Source organism: Ruditapes philippinarum, unplaced genomic scaffold (genome assembly GCF_026571515.1).
Source record: "Ruditapes philippinarum isolate M1 unplaced genomic scaffold, ASM2657151v2 ctg4618_1_1_1_1, whole genome shotgun sequence".
Classification (NCBI taxonomy): Eukaryota; Metazoa; Mollusca; class Bivalvia; order Venerida; family Veneridae; genus Ruditapes; species Ruditapes philippinarum.
The window spans coordinates 23,860-51,004 of NW_026854290.1; the positions used below are offsets into that span (position 1 = coordinate 23,860).

At 32.3% G+C, this 27,145-nt stretch overlaps 1 protein-coding gene across 7 annotated transcripts in view; it reads left to right on the forward strand.

Annotated features, from left to right (window-relative positions):
* The window catches only part of LOC132739694 (mitogen-activated protein kinase kinase kinase kinase 4-like), a 96,961-nt gene that overhangs the window by 18,393 nt on the left and 51,423 nt on the right, over positions 1-27,145 (forward strand). For 4 of the 7 annotated variants that reach the window (XM_060727455.1, XM_060727457.1, XM_060727458.1 and 1 more), the window contains exons 13-20: positions 1,134-1,215; positions 1,775-2,033; positions 2,363-2,426; positions 5,215-5,274; positions 7,920-8,002; positions 8,907-9,076; positions 10,231-10,292; positions 10,910-11,034. In XM_060727455.1, the coding sequence (XP_060583438.1) occupies positions 1,134-1,215; positions 1,775-2,033; positions 2,363-2,426; positions 5,215-5,274; positions 7,920-8,002; positions 8,907-9,076; positions 10,231-10,292; positions 10,910-11,034 (905 nt within the window). The remainder of the gene's footprint in view (positions 1-1,133; positions 1,216-1,774; positions 2,034-2,362; positions 2,427-5,214; positions 5,275-7,919; positions 8,003-8,906; positions 9,077-10,230; positions 10,293-10,909; positions 11,035-27,145) is intronic. The other 3 variants (XM_060727456.1, XM_060727460.1, XM_060727462.1) reach the window with 3 other exon arrangements.

Here is a 27,145-nt window from a genome sequence, read left to right on the forward strand (position 1 = left end):
CTAAATAGGGACATGTTATGAGTATGGTGTCTAATTAGGGACACATTTTATCATGTGAATTATAAGTATGGTATCTAATTAGAGACACATTTTATCATGTGAATTATAAGTATGGTATCTAATTAGGGACATGTTACATTATATCATGTAAATGATAAATATGGTGTCTTGTTACGGACACATTATATCGTGAGATTGTTAAATATGGTATCTAATTATTATTAGGGACATGTTATGAGTGTGTTATCTAATTAGGGACATGTTATGAGTGTGTTATCTAATTAGGGACATGTTATAAGTATGTTAACTAATTAGGGACATGTTATGAGTGTGTTATATAATTAGGGACATGTTATGAGTGTGTTATCTAATTAGGGACATGTTATGAGTGTGTTATCTAATTAGGGACATGTTATGAGTGTGTTATCTAATTAGGGACATGTTATGAGTGTGTTATCTAATTAGGGACATGTTATGAGTGTGTTAATCTTTAATTAGGGACATATTATGAGTGTGTTTGTTATCTAATTAGGGACAATGTTTATGAGTAATGTTTATCTAATTAGGGACATGTTATGAGTGTGTTATCTAATTAGGGAACATGTTATGAGTGGTGTTATCTAATTAGGGACATGTTATGAGGGTGTTATCTAATTAGGGACATGTTATGAGTGGTGTTATCTAAATTAAGGGAACATGTTATGAGTGTGTTATCTAATTAGGGCATGTTATGAAAGTTGTGTTATCTAATTAGGGACATGTTATAAGTATGTTAACTAATTAGGGACATGTTATGAGTGTGTTTATATAATTAGGGACATGTTATGAGTGTGTTATCTAATTAGGACATGTTATGAGTGTGTTATCTAATTAGGGACATGTTATGAGTGTGTTATCTAATCTAGGGACATGTTTATGAGTGTGTTATCTAATTAGGGACATGTTTGAGTGTGTTATCTAATTAGGGACATGTTATGAGTATGTTATCTAATTAGGGACATGTTATGAGTATGTTATCTAATTAGGGACATGTTATGAGTGTGTTATCTAATTAGGGACATGTTATGAGTATGTTATCTAATTAGGGACATGTTATGAGTGTGTTATCTAATTAGGGACATGTTATGTTGTAGTTGAGGACCATGACACAGAGTATGAGTACGAAGGCAGTGATAACGAGGAGGAGGAGGATGGAACAAAACCAGGAGAACCTAGGTGAGCTTTCTCAATCTCTCTCTAACTGAATGGGGCCTAGTTAAAATCTCATTGAACTCCAAGCTGTTGATATATGTAACTCATAGAAAGTGGAGGAAAATTTAATCTTTTACAAGTATCAGAAAGTTGTCACTGTGATTTAAGGGATTGTCCTATATATATTTATAGACTCCTTGAGTCTATCTGTAAGACAGGTTGGTTATTGTTTTACTTGTCTTGCAAATAGGCAGGTCGGCAGATATTTTACATTGCTTACTCCATATACCCTATAGCTGCCCAATTTTATATAGGAAAATATGATTGCATTCTATATTAACTAATTTATTGTTTAAGAACAGTCATTAATGATAATTTCCTATATAAAAAAAGAGAAAAAATGTTTATATGTAAATAAAGGAAATCATTAATGTCATCCAGAAATTTTTTTCATGATCATTAACACTAAATCCTGAAGCTAATTATACTACAATTTTAAACTCTTGTTCTTCGATACATAAATACAATATGAACTTGGTGAGAAGATTGCAACTTTGTTTTATAAATGTGTTTTTATCTACAGTTCTATTTTACAAATCGGGCCTGGGGAGTCGACACTGCGCCGCAACTTTCAGCAGATTCAAGAGCGAGAGTCCAAATCACCGTACGCTGTACCAAACATAAATCCACAACCAGTGCCGAATAAACAACAGCCACCACGGCAACCAGAGCGTAACCATGACAGACAACATGGCCATCATCATCATCACCATCAGGGACAACAACAACCAAGACCGTCCTCAGGGGCTCATGGTCAAAGACCGGTCTCTAATCAATTCCAGGTTTTTATTTCTTCATTTTTCATCTCTATCTTTGACTATATATGCTAAAGGTGACGCCAGCTTTAGGTTGAATTTTACATTTGTGAAGATTGTCTTGATTATATAAGCATACTTGATTTATGATGTCTTTAGACCTTTAGTTTGAATTTCTTTATTGACACTTATAGTTATGTACTTGAGTATTCAAACATATGCTTAAGATGAGGCATATTCATGCCAATCTAAGTACTGATTTCTTGTCTTACCTTTAATGTTAATAAACATAGACAAATTGGTATTAACCATAAAAGTTGTCTCTGTTTATAAATGATCACTTGATTTTGTTTCAGCCCCCAACCAAACATGCAGTTCAAGAACAGATATCTAATAAACCAATACAGCCAAGGTTGTTAGGTATGTATACAAAATTACATTTCATTCTTCATTTTAAAATGATTTATAATAAGAAACACTTAAAAGATATGACTTAAGCTTTAGTAAAATTGATATAAACTTGTATAAAATATCAAATTGTTTTTCATTACTCTAAAGAAATCCACAATCTCATAGAAAGTGGGTGTTTTCTGAAGTAAAAAATATCTAAACTTCGGAATTCTTTCATTTCCTATTTCTTTTATGGTTTGTTGTTATACAATGACAACCAGTGTCCGTTTGTTAGCCTATGGTATGTAAGTTTCTGAAATAAAACATCTGGATATGTACTCTGTTGGTTTGAAATATAGAAATAACTTCTTCTTGAATAGATTTATAGCCAGGTATACTGGTTTTATTGTAGAATACAAATGACCTTAATTTAACCGCAAACCTGCTGGTACAGAAAGTAATAATTAGTCTTTGCAGTCAGGATAGAGTCAGACCATCTTGCACATCTTTGTAGTCTGACCAGGCTCTATACTGTTGATATTATTGTATTGAAATCCCTAAACTTTTAATGGACTGTTCAAAATTCAAAGCATGGCAAATCCATAACAGCATTTAAAGGATAAAATATGAATGAAAGACCAGAACAAGGGTTTTTGGGGGAGGGAAAGGCATATAGATTGTACATTTATCTTGCTATCTTTCTGTAGGCTGACAAAACAGTGGAATGTGGGGGTTGGGGCATCCACGTTCTATGGACACATTTCTAGTTCTTATAATGAAATTTGCTCTTTTGAAAATTTATTGAAATATTAAGGTTAATTTCTATAAAACATTCAGGCACTGTTTGTCTTTCCTTCTTATATTTATTCATCTGTGTTTAGACTTTATGTCCTAACAGTGGATGGATATGTGAAGAATTATTATAAACTTGAGTATTTATTGCATTGTAATTTATTGTATTGGATATTGCTGTGTATTAATCTGATTTATATTGATGTAAATGTATTGAATATTGATGTAAATGTTTTGTATATTGATGTATAGTTTGTATATTGATGTAAATGTATTGAATATTGATTTATAGTTTTGTATATTGATGTATGGCTGTTGATTTTGTATCCCTTTGATTCCACATGCTTCTCTTCCTTTGTTTCTGTTGCTAAATTTCCCTATAAAATTTGAATGTTAATTAATATACATATACATTGTATATGTATATATTGTACATGTGTTTCATAACTTTACCTCCCTCTATATCTACTTCTTCAAAATTCAAAAAGTGTAAATTGGGTTATGCTTTCAATAGTAATCTGTTTTCTGTATTTACTGTACAGTCATAATCAAATTGTTTCTAAATCCAAGAAAAATTGGAATGTACTTACTTATTTCTAATAAAAACATGACAGGTTATATATGACAGGTTATATGATCAGGTTATATATGACAGATTATATGATCAGGTTATATATGACAGATTATATGATCAGGTTATATATGACAGATTATATGATCAGGTTATATATGACAGATTATATGATCAGGTTATATATGACAGATTATATGATCAGGTTATATATGTCAGGTTATATGATCAGGTTATATATGTCAGGTTATATGATCAGGTTATATATGACAGGTTATATGATCAGGTTATATATGACAGATTATATGATCAGGTTATATATGTCAGGTTATATATGATCAGGTTATATGATCAGGTTATATATGACAGATTATATGATCAGGTTATATATGACAGGTTATATGATCAGGTTATATATGACAGATTATATGATCAGGTTATATATGACAGATTATATGATCAGGTTATATATGTCAGGTTATATATGATCAGGTTATATGATCAGGTTATATATGACAGATTATATGATCAGGTTATATATGACAGATTATATGATCAGGTTATATATGACAGATTATATGATCAGGTTATATATGACAGGTTATATGATCAGGTTATATATGACAGATTATATGATCAGGTTATATATGACAGATTATATGATCAGGTTATATATGACAGATTATATGATCAGGTTATATATGACAGGTTATATGATCAGGTTATATATGACAGATTATATGATCAGGTTATATATGACAGGTTATATGATCGTACACATATTAAAAACTTGCAAGTCATGTATTAGTAACTTTATAATTTTTAAAAAAAAATTATCAAAATTTCCAAAATGCCTGATAAATTATTGAAATTATTGCCAGGGGCCTTTGCAGAAGTAGCTGAAAAAGGCCCTGCATCTGTGCTGTCTGACCAGGCACTGAAATGGGGGCTACTCTATTGTGATAATCGATAATTAAACCCCTTTAATTATACATGGACTCTTCTTAATTCAAGTCAGGAAAAGTGAATTATACAATTTAGCAGGGTTTTAGTGAATTTTTAGACGAGTTAGATTATTGATTCTTATTTTTCATTTGCAAAAAAAGAAAAGAAATAATGAACTACGTTTTGCCTGTTTTCAGTCTGTACAGTGAAATTTATGATACATAATTAAAGAAAATAAAAATCAGTGTTGGCAGAATTTGTGCTATCAAGTGACAACGGTACAAAAATTTTACTATGTATCTTGTTATTGGTCCAAATGTCTAGAAATCTCAATAGAAGCAACATTTTATTTTCAAAGTGGACCTAGTCAAGGATTTATGTCTTTTTTCCTCTGGAGCCAATTTATAGAAAAATTACATATAATTTTTTCCGGGGTCTTTTTATTCATAACCCAATTTACATATTGTATTATGCTTTTACTGAAAACTTTGCGTACACGTTTTTCTAAAGCTGAAGAGGCAAAAGGAAGTGGGTCGGAAAATGAACGAGATTCTGAATCGGAAGGCGAAGGTTGATATTTTTGTATATAACCCAGCGTATCAGATAAATAGAAGCACAGAAAATAATCACATCTTACTAAAAAATTCATAATAGCTTTAAGCTTAACGGATGTTTTGTATAGTGCAATATCCCTTCATTATTTTCGCTATTTTTCAATACTGTCTTTAAAATTAATAAAGCGGGGAATAATACATAGAATGTTGAGATATTGAATGAAAATACTGTATGCTAACCTTGATGGCAAGGATATTTTCACTCAAGTAATATACTGTATATTCTGTAATAAACAACTCAGGGGCCGTTACATTTTCCAGAATGGGGTCAACCCCTTTGTTGCTGAGGGGTTGCCTTAGGGTTGAGGCATCAGCATTGCAGCCACCGTTTAGCCCTGCATGAATGTCAGAGGTGGCTAAATGGGTTTGAATTACTGGAGTCTATGCATCTCTTAGTTCCAGCAGGGGGGGTGATTTTGATTTAGTTTGTAACAACCAAGGTTAGCTAAAATCGCCTTTCCTTTTTTTGCACCATGTTAAATTAATTGTGTTAGTGAGCCATTAAACAATAAAAAGAAAAAAATGAAGAAAAATTGGGATGGGGGCGATAATTAAAGTATAAAAAATGCTAAATATCAGTAATGTAAAGTGTTTAGAGCTATATCCGGTACATTATTTTAACACTAAACAATTGTTTTGGTTTCATACCTTTAAAAGTCATTTCTTAAAAGTGTTTTAAACAAAGAATAATTTCACACTTACATTATAAGGTGGCGCAATAGCTCAGTTAGTTAGACCACTGACTGTCACTCCTGAGGTTCCAGGTTTGATCCTGGATAACACCCTCGGGATTTTTCAGAGACTATCAGTGTTTCCTTTCTACCCATAGGTATACTGGTAAGAAACCCAGGTAATCCTAGCATGTATCAATGCTATACCCTGGGCATGTAAAAGAACCAAGGGATCTATTCAATGAATACCCTACTGGAAAAAAGTGCTTGCACTTTCGTAGGCTATCCTTGACCACCCAGTCTAAAGAAAATCATCATCATCATTACACTAAATGAAATTATAGGTAAAGAGAATAGAATATTACCTAACAAAATATTCCATTATTATCTATAGCCATGATTTCACACATTTGCTTATATCATAAAACTAGACAAACTAAGGCAAACATCATATTGTCATATTAAAAACAACAAGGATCTAATGCACCATACAAACAAAAGCTATGCTGATTTTCAAACAACCAAAATATAGCTTTACACACTTTATAATACATGTAGCTACAGATTATATTTATTCATTGCTGAAGCTTTTATGCTTGTGTCTTTGTATGGCATTTGTATTGGCTAAAATATGCTGAAGTAATGTCAAAGCAATTATTGCTTTTCATTTGAACATGTGATGAAATTAAACAGATATTTCTTAAATATTGAGTATGACCCTATTTATATCACCTATGAAAAAACTGCATTGTCTCTGACAAATAATTTGAATACTTACAGATAATAGATTGATAGAATCAACACAGTCACAACTCTTTATATACAGTTAACTTTTCATTATTATCATACATAATTATCCTTTCATTAACTGTCTTAATGATTATTAATATGTGTGTGTATTATTATATTGTATAACCACATTGATAAACATGTATAATACATACTTATAAAGGTTTCAACACTTTAAAAATATAATTAGGAATCAGTTTTCAAGATTCTTGCATCTTATTGGTAAAATTTGTGGTCTGAATTCAAAATTAACCAATGGCAAGTGTTCTTGCATCTGATTAGTGGAGAATTCAAATTTGACCAATGCAATTCTTAGACTGGTTTTTTGATGTTAGTTTATTTTGCCTCCTGCTTGAAATTATTAGGGATGTGCTTAAGGAGTGTGAAGTCTTGCTTGCATGTATACTTATAGCAAGAGAATATTTATGAATGTCAAGAATTGAATCTGGCTTGGCATGTGATATGGCTAGAAATGATTGATGGAGTTATGGCTGCAACATGTAATCAAGAAAGCATTGTTTAGGGAGAAATGTATTTGTATATTGTGCTCTTTAAAAAAGAATCAATAAAGATTTACTTGTTAAAATTGCGAAAAAAAATTGTGATGGAGTTGCCCCTAAGGGAGATAATAAGTAATTTTTAAGCCTATTTATGTAAATTTAAATTAGGGGGAGCTTTAGTAAGCCTGTCTGTCTAATCACCAAAAAATAATAAGTAATATGAGTTATCAAATTGTTAACAATTTCCAGTTTTCTTCTTTTGTAAACACAATTATAAATTAACACTTTAAGTCAAGAAAGACATGATAGTTTATAGTTCAGTATTATTAACTCTTATATAATTAGGGAAAGGAAATTTTGGTAGATAATAATGAAAATGAAATTTTAGCATATTTGATTGCAATGCATGCAGTGCTTTGATGAATGTTAAAGAATGATAAAAAAATTTATGCTCATTAACACCTGTTATGACCAAATTCAACCTCTTAATTGACTAAATATTGCAATAATTTAACCTGATTGTATAAATGTATAATTATGTAACCCTTATTTTACCTGTTGTTTGCTTTAACCTGTGTAATGTTGTAGTGTAGCTGCTTTAAGTGTAGTGGATGTTGTTTCTGTTTGTTTTCATGGTCTAGTGATTCCAGATTCCAGGGGTCAGCACCAGGGGTCGCCACATCCAGAGGCTCGTAACTACAGACCGGCTTCCAATAAACCAGAGGTTAGTATTATGAACTTTATCAAAAATGACCTCAGGCATTTGTGGCCAAGTTATTAAGGTCATTGACTACAAACCGCTTACCCCTAATCAGTGTTGGGTTCAAATCCCAAAATGGACTTTGGAGTCTTTCATGTGATGAAGCTTTCCCACTATTTAACAGAATGTCGGTGATTCCACTCATTTTTTCTTAAAAAAATGCATGGAAGTCTGTCCACGCCAGTCAAGCTGGAAAGTCACTATAGGACATTTACAATGTTGGTGCAGTGTGAAACTCAACCAAAAGAAAAATGAATTGAGTTAAATTGTCTTATTTCTCAATTAAATCCTAGTTTCTAATGTTGTGATAAGTGACAGATACTTGCCCACATCTATAGACACTTGCGTCAACTAACTCCTTGTCTTTATTTGACGTCATACATCTTTTGACGTCATATTTTGATCAATAAGCACTAGTTGAGCTCTTTACCCTTTGTACAGTTCAAGGCACAAGTAATTAGTTTTGGAAGAAAATAAATGACAGAAATCATGGCAAAGACATGTCAAACATAAATAAATTGAAGAATATACTTAGTGAGCTGTAAAGAAAAATTTATGACATAAAAAAAAGGATAGCACAAGAGCTTTTAATAATGGTTTTAGAGAATGTAAAATGCTTGTTACCTGAAGAGAGTAGCAATAAATGTGATATGATTTGGCATAATATTAATAAAATGTAAACAAAATAGTATATTGACTTCCATACCAATTTGTACTTAATGCCAAAAAGCAAGGGTCAGGTAATTAGCCAAGTAACTTCTTGGATACTACATAAGTACATCAAAGTTTAAAAGCTTTTGAGAGAAAGCATTTCTAAAGTTTAATTAGCCTTTAATGACCAGCTAATATTTCTGTCTTGTATTATTAGGACCTTGACCTGTTGGCAGCACAGTTGAACGAGCTCGGTGCGGAGATACGACCTCCTGCACGGACCGTTCTTGTACCAGATGATAACAGCGATGATGAGGAGGAGGAAGAAGAGGAAGTTGTCATCAACCGTGATGGTACCCTGCTTGCCTCAGAACCAGCTAGACCACTGTAAGGTTGCTGGTACCCTGCTTGCCTCTGAACCAGCTAGACCACTGCAAGTAAAATTTGTTGCTGGTAACCCTGCTTGCCTCTGAACCAGCTAGACCACTGTAAGTAAAATTTGTCACTGGTTCCCTGCTTGCCTCTGAACCAGCTAGACCACTGTAAGTAAAATTTGTCACTGGTACCTGCTGCTTGCCTCTGAAGACCACTGTCAGTAAAATTTGCCATTGGTACCCTGCTTGCCTCTGAACCGGCTAGACCACTGTAAGTAAAATTTGTCACTGGTTCCCTGCTTGCCTCTGAACCAGCTAGACCACTGTAAGTAAAATTTGTCACTGGTACCCTGCTTGCCTCTGAACCAGCTAGACCACTGTCAGTAAAATTTGCCATTGGTATCCTGCTTGCCTCTGAACCAGCTAGACCACTGTCAGTAAAATTTGCCATTGGTACCCTGCTTTTTCATGTAACAGCTAGCCTACTGTAATGATGGTACCCTGCTTACCTTTGAACCAGCTAGACTACTGTAAGTAACATTTGTTACTGGTACCCTGCTAGCTAGACCAAGTAAATTCTTACATATTGGAAAGAGATCAATTTTAGGTCTTAGTGTGGCAAAAAAGGGGAATAAATTGTTTTAGACTGACTTACAGAAACAAGTTAACTGATGGCAGAAGATGTCTTAATTTGAGATTTACAAGTTATTAGTAAGAAGGAAATGCAGAAGTGAACAAACATGAATTGTAATGCATTTTTAATTCACATTACTTGTGTGGTATTTTGTTTGCTAAAATTTAGTAGTTAGTCATTACATTGTTCTTATGGGTTTTATGTTTGCTATATTTAATGGTATGTCATCATGTATTGAGATCATCAGTTTATAAAGACATAAACAATGTAATATTTTCTTGTCACAGCATTTAATGTGCCCATATTTTACATCATACATATTCAAAGTAAAGTTTTAAAGACCTATTTAAAAAAAAAACAATAAAAAAATGTAAGAAAATCAAGTGTATTCAAGATTGCCTATTTAAAACACAGTAAGCAGTCAACAAATTTTAACAAAATGGGTCTCATTTATTTAAAAGTATGCTTTAAAAAAACACCATCTTTTCATTATAGTAGAGAATTAATTATAATTGACTATTTCAATGTTTCAGGCCACCAGAAGGCTACAATAAAGATACTTTAGAAACATTGTCTTCCATGGTTGTACATGAAGGTAAGTGGTAGAAATCTTTTTTTCGACCTTTCCTCGAGTGTCAGCTTCGAGTATGTTGTACCTGTATATCACACTCTTAAGCACCAAGCCAGCATTTACAGTGGTGCTGTGTGACCTGCCTTATTGCTGTTGGTTAATAACAAAACCACTGATATTGATGCTTGTTGTTTTAAAAGTTTACATCTCATGTCTATGATACAAGCCCACTGATAAAAGGGTTATGGGCCAGTTTTTAGGAAGTAATTGACAAAGTAACTCAAAAGTAATGATTTACTTTTCCAGGGGCACGTCATACTATCTGTGTCTATGGTTCTACTCCAGTACTTGTTTATGATTGAAATAATTTATGAGGAACATCTTAGGTTATCCTCTCTAGCAGTAAATGCTTGAAAGCCACTGTATGACCATCACCATTACAGTGTGGCTGAGACTTAGAAATGGAAACCACAATAATTGAACAAAGGCTAGGCCATGCTTTTAGGATATAGAATCAAATATGTGTCATTTATAATGATGACTATTCTATTCAATAAATGAACAAAGACAAGATATAAAATCAAATACACATGTATGTGTCATTTATGACAATTAAGGTCATGATCATATTCTATTTATAGAAGTTGAAACACCACCTGGACCAAGTCCGGTTTCCCGTCATGAGCAGGAGAGGAACCGAGAGAATCGGAACCGCGACCTTAAAGATCGTGAAGATGATGATGACGGCACTCTGGTTCTACGAAGGGTAAGTTCACAAATTAACGGCTTTCTTTATTTTGATATGGAATTTGTCATTAAAAAAAGCTTGAGAATTAAAGTTTTGGTGAAATTTACCCTTGAAAATGAAGAATTAAAAGGAAATTGATGTTTTGTAAAGAAATTGTATAAGAATATGAGATATTTAACAATGCAAATGATTTTATTTGATATTGTATTTGCTTATGCTTCGCAATTTCCTCATACAATCCAGACACATAAATCTAGAGTTGATGTAATCTTGAGTTTATATAAAAAATTTTTACAACATTTCAAACAAATATTCACATTTCTCAAGAATAATTCCAGTTAAGATAAAGAATGTAAAAAGAGTCTTAGAACTTCAGTCCATATTGAGTCTTATTTCTGTACCCATGTGCATAACATACCAATAACATTTTCAGTTAATGATCTTTACAAGTTTTAGTAATATAAAAGCAAAGCAATGTCATTGTACAATATAATGTTATTGTTAAGGTTTGCTAAATATAGTCAAACTTTTAAATGTGAAACATGTGGGCAGTTATAAGAATTAAGACGGGTATGGGTTTTTTTGGTTTTTTTCACTTCAGTTCTGTTATATTTTTCTGGTCCTTCGGAATCATTGATCTCCAGTGTTGAAACTTGAGTCCTGCCCAAACCAGTGCTAGTGGGCATCAGGGATGTTACACTTGTTTATAATCCCTCATGTACTGACTCAATCAATCAAGTCTGCAATTTTCATGTTATTTTGTTGTGATTAATGCCTCCGAGGGATCACTTTGTTTCCAGATTTTAATAATGTTACCTTTATGTAATTTTTGAAAATTTTATTTAGGAAATAATATTAATTTTGAGTGCATTGTTGTATAATAATGCATGGTTTAAGTTCAAATGCGCATGAATATAATGAATATAATCACAAAGGCTGATAGGCCTTAGTGATTAATTACAAAACATTTGAATGATAAACTGTGCATTATTACACTATAATGCAAGAAAAATTAATATCTATTTCCTTTCTAACATGCTTATAAAAAAGAGAATTGATAGAAATATATTGAGCATAGAAGTAATTTGGTTTATTGACATCATATATGACATCATATGATGTGTTAGCATTGTTTTTCATGCTCTGCATATTTGGTGTAATAATGCACTTGATTGCCCTGTCTCTTTGATAGGGAAATAGTGTAAAGCATGTTAGAATTTGATTTCTATGTTGTGAGATTATAGAATTATTCCAAGCACATCTATTTTTCTATTACATATGAATATATTCAGTATAGTAGATCACAGAATGTTGTTATAAGTTCACAAAAATAATGACTGTTTCCAGAAACAGTGTTATTGTACACTAATTAGATCATGAAAGTATTGTTTGCTTGAATATTTTAGGGAACTTACAGATCAATTGATCAACCCGATAGTTAGTTAAATATAATGTTTTATGTCCTATTCTTAAGTAGAGTTTTCTACAATCATATGTTCATGTAGAATGATCATTTTCAAAGAAGAAGTTCAAACTAATTGTTTCTTGAACTTGAAAAAAAAAAATCCATTCTTTACTTTTAAGTAAAGTGAAGTAGCTTTTTTATGCTTTAGGGATGAATTTAATTTTCTGCATGGCTGCAGGAAACATTCATTTAAAACTTTGATTGTAACAATAAAGAGAAAGTTGTGAGAATTGTTTTGAGTAATGTTGACTCATTAGCAGATGTTATGGTACTGTCAGGCAGATCTCACTACTTTTTAGAAGATATTGAAAAAACAAAATGCTTCTGTGTTTGGGGGAGAGGGGGGGAGTTGAGGGGAATACTTGGTAGGGGGACAAAGGTGCACATAGTGTAGCTAGGAAACAAAATGAAAAATACCAAAAGATTTTTATTGAATTTATTTCAAATGCCAACAAAATATCGGTTTAAGCAAAATAAAAATGCAGGCTAACTTGTTTAAAGATATAGTCCAGGGGCGGCAAAATCAGTTTCTGTATTGCCCAGGTTGTCCCACGGCCTCTACGGACAAGTGGAAATTTTCAAGAATTTTCTTTATAAATATCCTACGGACAAGTTAAATAAGAAATGCTTTAGATTAAAACTCAAAATTTGGCCCTGTATACCATTTGCAACTCATTTCTATGCTAGAGATAAGATTCACAGCCAATGTTTGTGAATTAATCAAATCCAAAAAAAAAATATATAAATTGCTATTGGTAAATGGAAGTGCAGAAAATATGGAGTCTGTATTTTGTGCTCATTTGTAGAGAGTAACTGTGGAATGTGTATATATTTAATGCATTGTGACAAATTGTTTTTTTTGCAAATTTTCCTAAATAGAAATTTGTTAAAGCGTTAGAAAAAAGAGATAAAATGTCTCGTATGCCGTCTGCTTGTCAGAACAATTACTAGCTTCTTTCAAGCACGATCGATCTTCTCATCAATTTGTCCCTGGCTGTTGTAATTTTACCCGATGATTTAATGATACGTAATGTGACGGAGACAGGTGCATTTATCACGTAAACATCAAAATACATTGGCGCATATTTTTTCTTGTCGTTAACTGTTAAAGAAGTCATCTCAGTTTCAAATGAAAAATTACTGTGGTATAGTGACATGAGGAGAAATATTGTGAGATGAACATTTCGGGTCCTCTCGCCTGAAACATCTTTCATTTTTCCCAGTAATCTTGCATGGTTTTAAGTGGTGGGAGGATAGTCGGAGAAGTCACTCTGATAGCGATTATTTAGTTTTTGAAAGGGAAGTAGGGGGATGGGTACTGGCCCCAACTCAGTAAATATTTTTTTTTTTAAATTTCCGTGGCCAAGTGGTTAAGGCCCTTGACTTGAAACCACTTGCCTCCCACTACTGTAGGTTTAAGCAACACCTTAGTCTTCAGATTCTTCATGTAAGAAAGCCATTCAGCTAGCTTACAGAACATTTGTGGGTGCCAGTGCCAGAAATAATTTACAGAGGGGCACCTGAGATCTTCCTCCACCAGTGAAGCTGAAAAGTCGCCATATGACCTATACTGTGGGGGAGGGGGGGGGGAATTTTCCCTAAAAACGAAGGACAGACTTGTTTACACTGAAAGATGCACAAGTCCATTAAAGATATTTAGTGGAGTAAATGTTATAAAACACAAACTCTGTCATTTTTAGTGTGCACAGTGTTCAAATATAATATTTTTCAAGTGTAAATCGCAGCTGATACTTTACTTGGTTGAAATATTACTGTTACTGCAATATTAATTTGCTAGGGCAAAGAAACATAATCATTTAATCAATAAGAAATTTAATTAATTTGAAATATTATCTTGTGTATGGAACTTGAAAAGAGCCTATGAATTTATGATTTTAATTAATTAAAGAAGTGGGAGTTTATTAAGTTTGTTACTATAAATTGATTCATTTATTTGTGATTTATGCCCGTAATTTGTAATTTTTCTTAAAATTTAAGGAGGCTTGGAAAATATTGGAAAAATGACCGAGTGATTTAAATAGACAAACAGGAAAAAGTAACTCTGTATGAATTGTGTTGAATGTTATGATAGAGTTGTCCCTTTTTCTTAAATAGTTGGACCCTTTGAAGTGGTAAACCTTTGTCAGCCAGTATCATGCCAGGCTAGCCTGCAGTTTGGTGCACTAAAACCAAGTTCTATACTGTTTTTGGCTGACTTAATTTTCTTCTTCATATTCTTTATAATATTAATAATAGAAAAAAGGACTGAACTGAAGGAATTCAGCAGGTTAAAAATGAACATGAAAAATAAACCTTTTGCAACTGTCAGCACAGTGTGTTGTGGCTGTGCTGAAATAGTCATGTGTTTGTTGAGGTTTTCTTTGTTGTTTATTATGTTATAAATGAGCCGCGTCATGACAAAACCAACATAATGCATTTGCGCATCCACGCAGTCTGATCAGGATCCATGCTGTTCGCTTACAAACCGTATAACAAGTTGAGAAACTGATAGCGAATAGCATGGATCCTGATCATGGATCCTGATCGCAAACCCATTATGTTGGTTTTGTCGTGACGCGGCTCAAATGTGTTATGTGTCACTGAGGAAAGTTGTTTAAATACAGACATAGTATCTACAATTGAACAAGAAATTGTTAAACAAGTCTGGATATCTGAATATCCCTTTCCCAATCAATCAACATTATTGTAGTTTTTTCATTCCCCCAAAAATATGTTTGTTATATTATAGTTAAAATGTCCTTGGATGTTTGGTTTTTTTTCCACTGCTAGTCATCAGTGAAATTTTGTGAAGGAACAATAATCATCTTTAAAGAGTAGAAAAACTGACTACAGCAGAGAAATGATAGATGAATGAGCTCCTAGTTGCTGGTTGACATGTAATTAGACATAATTAGCTGGAGTATGGGAGGGGGGGGGGGAATGTGGAAGGGGGGGGGGGAGAAAGGACAGTAAATCATGGTTACAATATATTCTTCCAGTTATTTTGAAGGCAGATGTATTACAAAGAGTAAGTGTAAAAATAGTCATGTATCATAAACTACATATGTTTTTCTCTGTTGAAACAAGGATTTTTTTATCTTAGCAATTTATTCTCCATAATAAAGTGTTAAATAACCCCATCTAAATGTTTGGCGTTATTTATATATATACTATTTTTAAAGCCAATTAAAGCCCTTTGAAGTAAATAATCCATAGTCAGTTAACATTATAATTGCTTTCATATTAACAAAAAAATATAAAGTGCCAAAAAAAATTTCCCATTTTAGAAAATACAAACAAAACTGTGTTAGCATACAAACAGTTTAACCCTTAAGGACGAAACCAAAAGCCCCAGCAACATGCATGTCCATGTAGTCTGACCAGGCTCTATATAATGTTGGCAGACCAACTTTGATATCCCCAAAATTGATGATAAAATGACAATTCCAAAAACAGAAGCTGGACAATAGTACAAGTTATAAAAATTCAGCAATGGTTATAGGTTAAAATAAATTCCTAGTGCATCTTAATGTTTGATCTAAACCAGTTATAGACCAAAAGTCTGTGAAAAACTGCTATGAGTTATGGTTAACCAGATTTTTGTGGCTACAAAATAATTTGTAAAGTGCAGCTGTAATTTTGTGTATGTTTGTTTTGTACTAATTAAAGAAATCAGGGTCAAGCAGTTAGTGCTGTAGGGAGGACTGGAATGGTTTACTATTTAAAAGGTTATTTCGGTACTGCTTGTTAAACAGGATGTACTAATTATGATGATACCTTTAAATTTTTATGTTACATACCAGATGTAACATTTTCTTCTGCTGACATAACATCAATGTTATGTTTAAAAAAAAGAGGAAACATTTGTTATAGTGATGAAAACAGTATGCAGTAACAGCACTTATAGAGCCTGTGTTTTTGAAGTTTTCATGAAATAAAAATGACAGGATTGATTAGTGATAGACTAATGTTTGTATATCCTAGTAAATGTCTACCAGCATAGGTCAGTAATGAAGAGCATGGGATCTGTAATCTAGGGGTTGCTAGTTTGATCCTTGGAGAAGGCAAAACTTCTCCCTGACAATAAATCTCAGACATTGAAGCTAATGGTCATTTCTCTCTCATAGATGATTCAGAGATCATATGATATAAGTAGTTGGTCTTTTTTGGAGAAATTGATTATTACTGGTTAGTTATCTATGTGGAATGACAGCTTAAACATGACCCAAAATATGTTCAGCAGAAATCAGCAGAACAAAAATAGACAAACAGTTTGTGATAGTCATTTTATCAGGAGTTATGGCCCTTTTGTATTGACTTTTATTGATTAAATTTTAAACTTTTTGACAGTTCTTGATAAAGATGGTTATATAGAATGAAAAAAAGATTACAGATGGGTTAATGGAAGGAATGAAAAGATTGCAGTTGTACATATTTGGAAAGTTTAAAGAATTACGTTTTAGTGTTATAATGTAAGCCTGGTCCCACAATCCTCCGGACAGTGCAAAGAATCTGTCATCCAACTATTTCAATTGGGCAGTATCTTTAAAAGATGGGTGGGGGAGGGGGGTAAATATCCAAAAAGTCTAAATCGTGGGAAAGCAAGGGAAACAACTGACTGGTACCTTGTTGAATATCAAAATTTTAACATCAGCATGAAATTTAAGATCAGCTGTATTGAAACAATGTGAAGACTAAGGGAAAGCTATGATAAAAAATGATTATTATGTAAATTCCAACCTTTTGCAATTCTGACATGAAGATTTATGTACCTGTAGCAATGAACTGTATCCATGCAGATGTATGCCAGCTGAGATCCTGTAGGAAAAAATATTCCAGGTGTTTGTTAAACATACGGAACTTTATTTTTATCGGATGATATTCATGTTTTTGTTATTTCATAGAATTTAAAAAAAACTAAATGATTGAAGTTAAATTGAATTTTGAACATATGAAAAGGTCAGGATGAGGGTTTGGGCGTGAATTTAGTTATCATTTGTCATGATTAAAACAATAATTTGTCATTTATAATTTATGAGGAAGAAATGTTTAGATTCTTATCATAGTAAGTCATTCCCTGAAAGAATTGGCTCAGATCTGTGAAGAGACACTGGTTATAACTCAGGAATAATTTTAGGATACTTTCTGTTTGGTTTATAAAAAAAAAGCGTAAATTTACAATGCCTGCATGCAAAACTCTGTAACTTTTTAATTTTGAAGCACATTAAGGCAAAATAGTTCCGCTAAATTCTAAACTCCAGTGTGCAGGCAGGCAGGCGGTGAGCGCCAAGATGGTAATTTCTGATTATGGATTAATCAATGATAATTAGACAGGAAAACTAGAGCCACACTTGCCAGCTATATCATATATGTAATCCAATTACAGCAATAATGAACTACCGCTGATACTGTGGGCATGTGTTTGAATAATTAATTACCATATTGTATTTAAATCTAAGGAAATATTCTCCCCTCCCAAAATTCCTAGAGATGAGAATAATCCTTTAATATAGTAGAGGTTTGAGCTGACTAAACTACTAGTTTGCTTGATTGCATTTATTTGCCAAAGAAGATTTTGTGTCTAAATTAAGGGGTCCTGATGGGACACATAGATTTGTCAGTTTCACTGTCCTGCTGTCTGTCATATGGGACAAATTGGTAGAATATGGGGGCATCAATGCCCTTTTCATCATCATGCACCCCTTAATATAATTCTTAGATAGGCAACTGATATTTTCATTGTTTTTCCCTTCATTTGATACCATTTGTTTAAAAAGGGATTTCAAATTAACACATAAATAATGAAAATTTAATAAATGTTATCTTTAGATACAATTATGAAATGATATAAACAAACTGTCAGGGTTGGAATGGTTTATAATCACACAGTGTAAAAAGTCCTAAATAAATAATAATAATAGAATGTCTGAGTGAAGGGTTTTTGTGTCATATTAAGATGTTATGAGATATTCCCATGTGAATTTACCAGCTAACTTAAGTGCCACCACTTTTGCGGAGCAAGCAATTACTGAAAATTTTGGAGTTCCATTGATTATAATATGAGCTTTGCTACTTGACAGTATTGACCTTTTTCACAGTTTTTAACCTCATATGCACCCTGAGGTCTACAATTTCCCCCACAATTATGATGAGATATAAGTACACTGTTGATTGGTCCATCAAATGTTGACATTTTATTAAACCAAGTTTTCTTTTTTGCTCTTCATAGGTCCCAGTGGAAATTGTAAGCAATCAGCCATGTGATTGTGGCTTCATATGGGAAAATATAATGTACCGTACTTCACCAGTTACACGTATATGCTCCTGGAATTTTGTTTAAACATCCACACATCTAAGGATATTGAGCTATTTTTGTGTCGTATTCCATCATGGGCCTAAACTTATTATAATGGGGTATTGTATTTGTCAGTGCATTAACGGGTTAACTCCTATAAAATTATGTAAGGAGTTAAACCAGTGCACTAAGGTGGTGTCTCGTATCAAAACCTATTTTTAATTTGGATAATAATCAAATTTTGCTCCCCACTTTGATTGGAAAAGCCTGAAATATTTACTGTTACTGTTGTCGATACCTCAGGGAGTTTATTTGGGCAAATATAGTACGACGATTTTCACAAAAAATGCTTATTATCGGAAACAAATATAAACACTTATAGAAATGACAAAAAATGGCAAAATGGAGTAATAGAATTGAATGATTTCTTCTTTTTTTCTGATGATACAGGATTTCTAGTTATTGATTTGTCAGCATTTTATTCTATGAAAGTGATGCAAGAAAATTGAAATATTTACAAATTGTTATAACAATACTGCAACTGCTTCGTAATTCAGACAACAAAATATTGTTTTCATAATATAAGAAGAATGGAAGATCATTCCACTGTAACTATGTTGGTTTTGCGATTTTAAAAAGATTTTTTAATTGGAGAACCGGAAAGGAACGGAAAACTTTGCCAAGGCCTAACTTGACATGTTGTGTATGAAAAGTAGAGTTAAGACTGAGCCTTGAATGAGTTATAATTGATTACTGACCGTAATAAATCTTTGACATCATGCATAACTAACTGGCTATAATTCTGTGTGTAATTAAGTTCATGCAAAATAAACTATTTAATTGAATTTTGCTGAAATAAACACACAACACAATAATATTCTTGAAACAAAATGTAGAGGATAAGTTTTTGGCAATTAAGAAATTGTTATGATTATCTATGGTTGAAATTGATTAACCTGAATTGAATTAAATTGATATAATATGAATGCTCACAGTTAAACAAGTGATAGAATATATAAGAATGTAATCAGAAATGAAGTTACATCAAAATAAATATTTCCTATGCAAATCTGTGCATGTGAGCAAATCAAGAATTCATTTGAGATAATTAAGGGCCGTGAGTCAGTGTAGAGGAAGGCTGAGAGTTCCCTAGAAAGAAAATTGATGAATCACGACAATATAGAGTTGACATGATACATCTTAAGTTGACACAATCTCCATAAACACCGTCTTTTTCTGTAATTCCATTGATGCGTACATGATGCACAAAGATCGAATCTCTCAGACTCAATTAGATAGAAGCTGGTCGTGTCGAGAATGTCCTTTGAGGGTGTTTTTTTTTTTTTGGAGTCCAATTGTCAAACATTGAGACAGATTTTTGTTGTGTGAATTCTTGGGATAGAAATGCTGGTGATTCATTCAAGTGTCTTTTACAACATTTGTCATACTCACCAGTGTTTGTTTTAGAGAAAGGAAGTTTTTGGTGCTCTTTTTTTGGCATTTTTTTTATATACATCCTTCTACAAAAATGCAATTGGTCCATAAAAAATGACATGCCACGGAAAAAACAAAAACAAAAAAAGAAATTTGTTTATTTTAGTATAACAAGAAGAAATATTTTTCTTTGCAGATGTTGTAGTTGGAGTAACTATTTTGTATTTGAACACTTTATTGGGTCACATCAAAGACCAAGGTATCATTTTGTAAAGTAACAAGTTTTCTTGGTGGGCATAAAATTATAGTAGTAAGGTTCCATCATGGATCAGCCTAAACTTATTATAATGGGGTATTGTATTTGTCACCTAAGGGCATTTAACGGGTTAACTCCTATAAAATTATGTAAGGAGTTAAACCAGTCACTGCACTGAGGTGATGGTACATTATTATTATGCCATAACAGCAGCTATGACTGTATCCCAGTAAAGCAACGTTATAAAACATGGGCAGCATTTAGCTCACTGCTTTTAAAATAATACATGTTGCCTATAATAACCAGAATAGTTATAGAGGAGGATGCTTTAAATATAGCTCATTCTAAAATCTTAAATTGTTGTAATCTTCTGTTAGAATTTTTTTTTGAGTGATTACTTGTAGAAACTGTATAGTGCCATGTAATTAAAGTAATTGCTGAATGTGTGAAGTGTTAATTAAAATTTGCCATATACAGGTGTAGAAGACTCTTGTAGGTCAAGTGCCATTTCCAAATGTGTAAAGCCAGGGAAACATTAAATAAAGAAAGCCCAAAACAGCAAACTTCTTTGTTCATAATTCATATGCTTATTTTAAAAAGTATATGTGACTTTCAAATTTTTCTCAATGATTGGTAAAGCAGAATTCACACTTCTTGCTATAAATTCAATGGTATGTCCATATTGTCATTGTCTCTCTAACACATTTTAAAAGTCTCTCTTAATATAGTATCAAACCTGGCCAATAACATCTTAGTCTTCCTTTTCTAAGAAATAGATGAACCTGTCTTTGTGGTTTCTCATTGTATGGTATAAAACCCTTTTTATGCTAAAATCTAGGAAATAACTGTTGAGTGTGGCATGGTCTTATATGTAGTCTTATAAATGGAGTAAGCCTGCTGTTGATTGATTGATACTTTAAAAAAAATCATTACAGTTAATTGTGGAAGAGTTATTGTCCCTTGTACATAAGTTGAAGGAACATGAGATGAGTTTTAATTACAGTTAATTGTGGAAGAGTTATTGCCCCTTGTACATAAGTTGAAGGAACATGAAATGAGTTTTAATTACAGTTAATTGTGGAAGAGTTATTGCCCCTTGTACATAAGTTGAAAGAACATTTAATGAGTTTTAATTACAGTAATTTTTTTGAAGAAAATATTGCCCATTTCATATAACTTGAAGGAACATGAAGTGAGATTTAAACAGCTAGGAAATAATTTTAAAAATACACATATATCATGTTGATAATGAGGAGGGAATTACTTCCTTGAAAGATAAAAACTTATGGAAAAAGTTTCAGAAAAAAAGTTCTTGAGCTCATTAAAGAAGAACTGCATGTTTTTAATTACTGTTATGTAAAGATTCAAGGATTTATATTTTAATGAGAGGAAGTTGGTGAAGATATGGGAGATTATTTACAGGCCTAATGTCACTGTCTTCTTGAGCAGGGATGTCTGGGAGCAATTTTATCAAGTACATTTGAAGTAGTTGAAAAATGAAGGGGAAAAAAGATTTATTTTATGTTTCAGTACTTAAATTTCATGATTTTTTTCCCAAAAATTATATTTACTTGACAATGAATGCAACTGCCTTTAGGGATTCAAATTGTCTGCCAGTAAATTTTAGTGTCATAATGATAATTAAACTTTGAGCAGCTGGTAACCATAGTAATTGGTACACTGAGCTTCAGTAAGACTGAAAGACTTCAGAACTTGTGAACTAAATCTTTTCAAATCTTTTGGTATATAACCTTTTGATACTTTCTCCATTTGCACTGAAGAAGATAAAAGAAATTAATGATGACCAACATGTAAGGAGGCAATGAAGAATACTTATATTCTGTTTTGTATCATAATAATTCAGGGCTTCCATGAGTGGATGCTTGGGAGTCATTTACTACTGATTTTGGCTTTTGACTTTCAAAATATAATGCTTTTCCTTATTTACCTATATACATGTAATGTGATTTTCGTAATATCAGATATTTTCAGTCTCTGATCTACAAATTTTGGAACTTAAAAGAAGCATGATAGCAGCAGCAATGAGAAATAGAAACTAAATAGGAAAAAATACACAAGTCATTTGTTTGAGTGAACCTACTCAGCTCCTGGAAATCATATGGAACAAATCATAAAGTTTGAAGAAAAATTGAAGTTAGATGGTCAACAGTTGATTATGATAAATAACAGCTGGTTGTGATTTGTAATTATAGAGAAGGTAAACTGTTAATTTCTGCCACAGGTAATTAAAGATATGCTAGCACTTTTGTTTGATGAGTGTCTACTACAAGGGGCTCTTGTTTCTAACTGCACACCATCATTGGGTATCTTGTATTGATTTATCTTCGTCATGCTTCAGATGTTCCTAATTGCCCAAATTTCATTGGTCAGTTTTATGAGTGTGCAGTATTTTGATTGGCTATTAAGAGTAATTAACACTCTATTTCATTGGCTATTAGTGTGTGATAAAGACATATTTTCATTGGTGATTAGAGGTAATGATGAACTGTTGTTTATTGATGCGGAACAGTGAAATGCTTTTATGTCTTTTTTTGCTGAGTATTTATATCTTTGCTGAATGTTTGACTACAGCAGTTGTCATAAAGTTGAAAACTGTCATAAAATAAAGTTGGTAATGTCCTAGTCATAGGTTTGGAAAAGGTTAGTAAGATTTCAGGGAATATTTTAGAGAACTTCTTGTCCATGGTTGAGGGCTCTTGCCCATAGTGCTTGAAGATTGAGTCTGTAAAACTCAGTAGTAACCCTCCTTATATAGATTGGTGGTGTTGCAATTAAAATGTTTTAGTTAATAAGCCAATTTTATCGAATATTATTTAATCATTTAGATTTGCACAATTTTTCTATTGAGAGTAATAACAGATATTGTGTCAGGCTCATTCACTTTGAATAAGATAATTCCTTACTCTAGGTGCACCAGAGGCCGCAGAAAAAACATAAATTGATATCTTCTGACAGCTCTTCACTGCACTTCAGTCCATTTCAGCTTTCGTATATAAATTGTTGTGGCTTGTTGTTTTTGAAGATTCACTTCAGAGCAACAGAAGCAATGAAAAATAGGATCTGTACTGTTGAATGAAGAGAATTTAATGGGAACATTGTTTTGATATAGTAGCCTGTGTTCTGCATGGAGGAGAAAGTAAACTGTCCAGAACGCTGACAGACTAGGCTCTCTGTCGACAGTTTCCTGTACACTACTCTGCTGGAGTGCTGAAAAAATATGGTGTTTTGTTTGGTCTTTAATTAATTAAGATTGAGTTTTTTAAAGTCTAAAAATCCCAGAAAGCTAGAAAGTTTCATGCTGTAAACAGTTCAATAAAAGATGTCAGTTTAAGACAAACTAAAAAATATTTTATTTATCATCATTATTTGTATAAATCTTTTCTTTTTCTTTAATATACTACTAAGCTTTAGTTATCTCAAATTTAGCTTAATCAATATAGAATTGTAAACTCCCAATAAAACAGTATTTATCTGATATATTAAAATTGACTGATAATCTGAATATTGCTATAAAAACCAACATTTATCTGAAATAATATTATCAATTGACTGATAGTAAACCAGCATTAATCTGAAATAATATTATCAATTAACTAATGATAAACCAGCATTTATATGAAATAATATTATCAATTAAATGATGGTAAACCAGCATTTATCTGAAATAATATTATCAATTAACTGATGGTAAACCAGCATTTATCTGAAATAATATTATCAATTAACTGATGATAAACCAGCATTTATCTAAAATATATCAATTAACTGATGATAAACTTATAAACTGATAATAAGAAACCAACATTTACCAGAAATATTACAATAAACTGATTGAAGTAACCAGCATTTATCAGAAATATATCAATTAACTGATGATAAACTAGCATTTATCTGAAATATTACAATTAACTGATGATAAAATTAGCATTGATCTGAAATATTGCTATAAACTATAACTGTTAATACAAACAAAGGTTTAACTTTTGGTATATATAATACATGTCAGTTAGAGTATATTTTCAGGATATAAATGTTACAGTTTAACTATAATTGGATTGTCTCAGAGTCTGGTAAAAGTCAAAACTCATCCTGTTTCTGTGTCTTGAATTTAATTTATACTGTGGAAACCATAAGTGGGTGTATTAACAATAAAGTAGTGAAAATTCTAAGAAATTCCTTTTGAGGAAGTTTTAAGAATGATTTTTTCCATTTTCTATATATTACATAATTATTTTACAATTTGTTTATAAAATAAGAAAAGTTATATTTAGCTTTAACTTGAACTTGCAATCATATGCTACTTGATAGCATTTAGACCTCAGGTCTGCCTGTGAAATTTCACATCATTCACAATTAATTACTTTTTTAGCTCGACTTTTCTATGAAAAGGGGAGCTATCCTACTCGCCCCGGCGTCGGCGTTAGCGTTAGCGTTGGCGTCACACCTTGGTTAAGTTTTTCGTACCACCCCACTTTATTTCAGAAGTATTACAAGTATGGCTTTGAAACTTACCATACTTGTTCACCATCATAACCTCCATCTACAGACAGGAGTACATAACTCTGTCAAGGTTTTTGACAGAATTATGGCCCTTTTTTGACTTAGAAAGTGTATTGAGCTTGGTTAAGTTTTTTGTACCACCTCACTTTATTTCAAAACCATTGGAGGTATTGCTTTGAAACTGACCATACTTGTTTACCATCACGACCTTCATCAACAGACAAGAGGACATAACTCTGTCAAGGTTTTTGACAGAATTATGCCCCTTTTTGACTTAGAAAATACATTGAATATGGGTAAAATCCACTTATTGCCTTAACCCTTTGAGATATTGCTTTGAAACTTTTAATGCTATTTCACATCATTACCCCCATCTGTACGCAAGAGAAGGTAACTCTGTCAGGATTTGTTTTAAAAAATTAAGGCCTTTTATCGACTTAGAATCTTGGTTAACTTTTTTGTACCAGTCAACTTTTTGACTGAACTGGTTGAGATATTAAATTGAAAGTTGGAATACTTGTTTACCATCATGGTCCCAAAACATGGGCAGGAGAAGGTAATTCTGTTAAGGATTTTATTTGAATTATGGCCCTTTTTGACTTAGAAACTCAGTTAAAATTTTCATTCTTGTCCACTTGTTGACTTAACCATTTGAGATATTACTTTGGAAGTTGGAGTTCTTATGTGCCATCATGAGACCTATCTGTAAGCAAGAGAAGATAACTCTGTGAAAATGTTTCTTGATTTGTACTTAGAAATTCCTAGTTAAAGTCTTGTGTGCCCTTAACTGTCAAAGTTTTGTTTTATAGGCAAGCACTAAAAAAAAGTTGAGCGCGCTGTCCTTCTGACAGCTCTTGTTTATCAAATTAGGTCAACAGCTTCTAAAGTTCCAATTCCAATTATTTATGCAGCCAACAAGTACAATTTGGGTCTTAAACAGTGGACTTAAAAAAATATCTGTAACTAAAACAGTTGCTTGATTGACAATTTATATAATAAATAATGACTTATTTGCATTGATTAAAATAAAAAAAAAAATATTTGATTTTTCAGTAAATCATTTTGAATGCATACAGTGGTCATTGTTTTGACATGCCCTTATTATAAAGTTCACGGTCATCTGCCAGACTGGAAGTTCGGATATTTTAACCCAGTACAATGTGTTGGCAGAAACTTAGCCTTTAATCCATCAAATATACCCCTCTCTATGTATGTAGGTGTCTGTTTTATGTTGACATTTATTAGTACTAATTCAGATATTGGTTTACCAGTGGTATTAGCTTGTATTGGTATCAGCAGGGATGGCAGCTTTTGCAGAAGAATGGGTGATTTTTTGTAACTTCCAGCTGGTATCTAAAGATTCATATTTCGAAGGCTTAAATATCATTACATGTTTTGCAGATTTATAGCCCTTTTGTTATTGTTTTAACTGGGAACTATTGTCAATCTTTTTTTTAATATTTGAATAATTAATGTGATTCCTGGCTTGTATAATTAATAAAGATACATGCTGAGAACCAGTGTCTGGTTCTTTGCCAGTGATAGTTACATGCCCAGGAACCAGTATAAATTGAAATATATTGATGGAGACAGTTTATGGCGGGTGTCGGTGGTTCTTGGTCAGTTTTCTCATAAGCTGGGGCTATATGGTGGGGATTAGGTGACAGAAGTGTCAGCAGTAAATGTTGAAAGATAACTTGTTTACTGATGATTTGTTTATATATCATTTCCTCAAGCATTTGGTGCCTTGATAGTATTCATCTTACAAAATACCATTCAGTAGATATACAAATCTGTGTTTCTTTTTTGATTAATTATCCCCATTGCTTCAAGAATACAACAAATCATAATAAATCTGCTGAAAGTTGTAGCCATTTAGCAAAAAAAGAGACGTTAAAATTCAGTTTAAGGACCAAAACTCTGCTCTCTTGATTAACTGATTAACTCTCGTTTAGAACAAAACTGTCCCATTGCATGCTTCTTTTAATTCAGAGTCTCTGAGAATGAGTAAAGATGAAAAGAATGTAGTATAATGCATGAGTTATTGAATTAGTAAACTGGTGAAATGAATCAGAAAGTTTTGTTTTTTCTGTTTTTCTTTTAAATGCTTTCTTTTATGACTTGCTTGCATGATGACGGCAGATTTTCTTTAGAAATT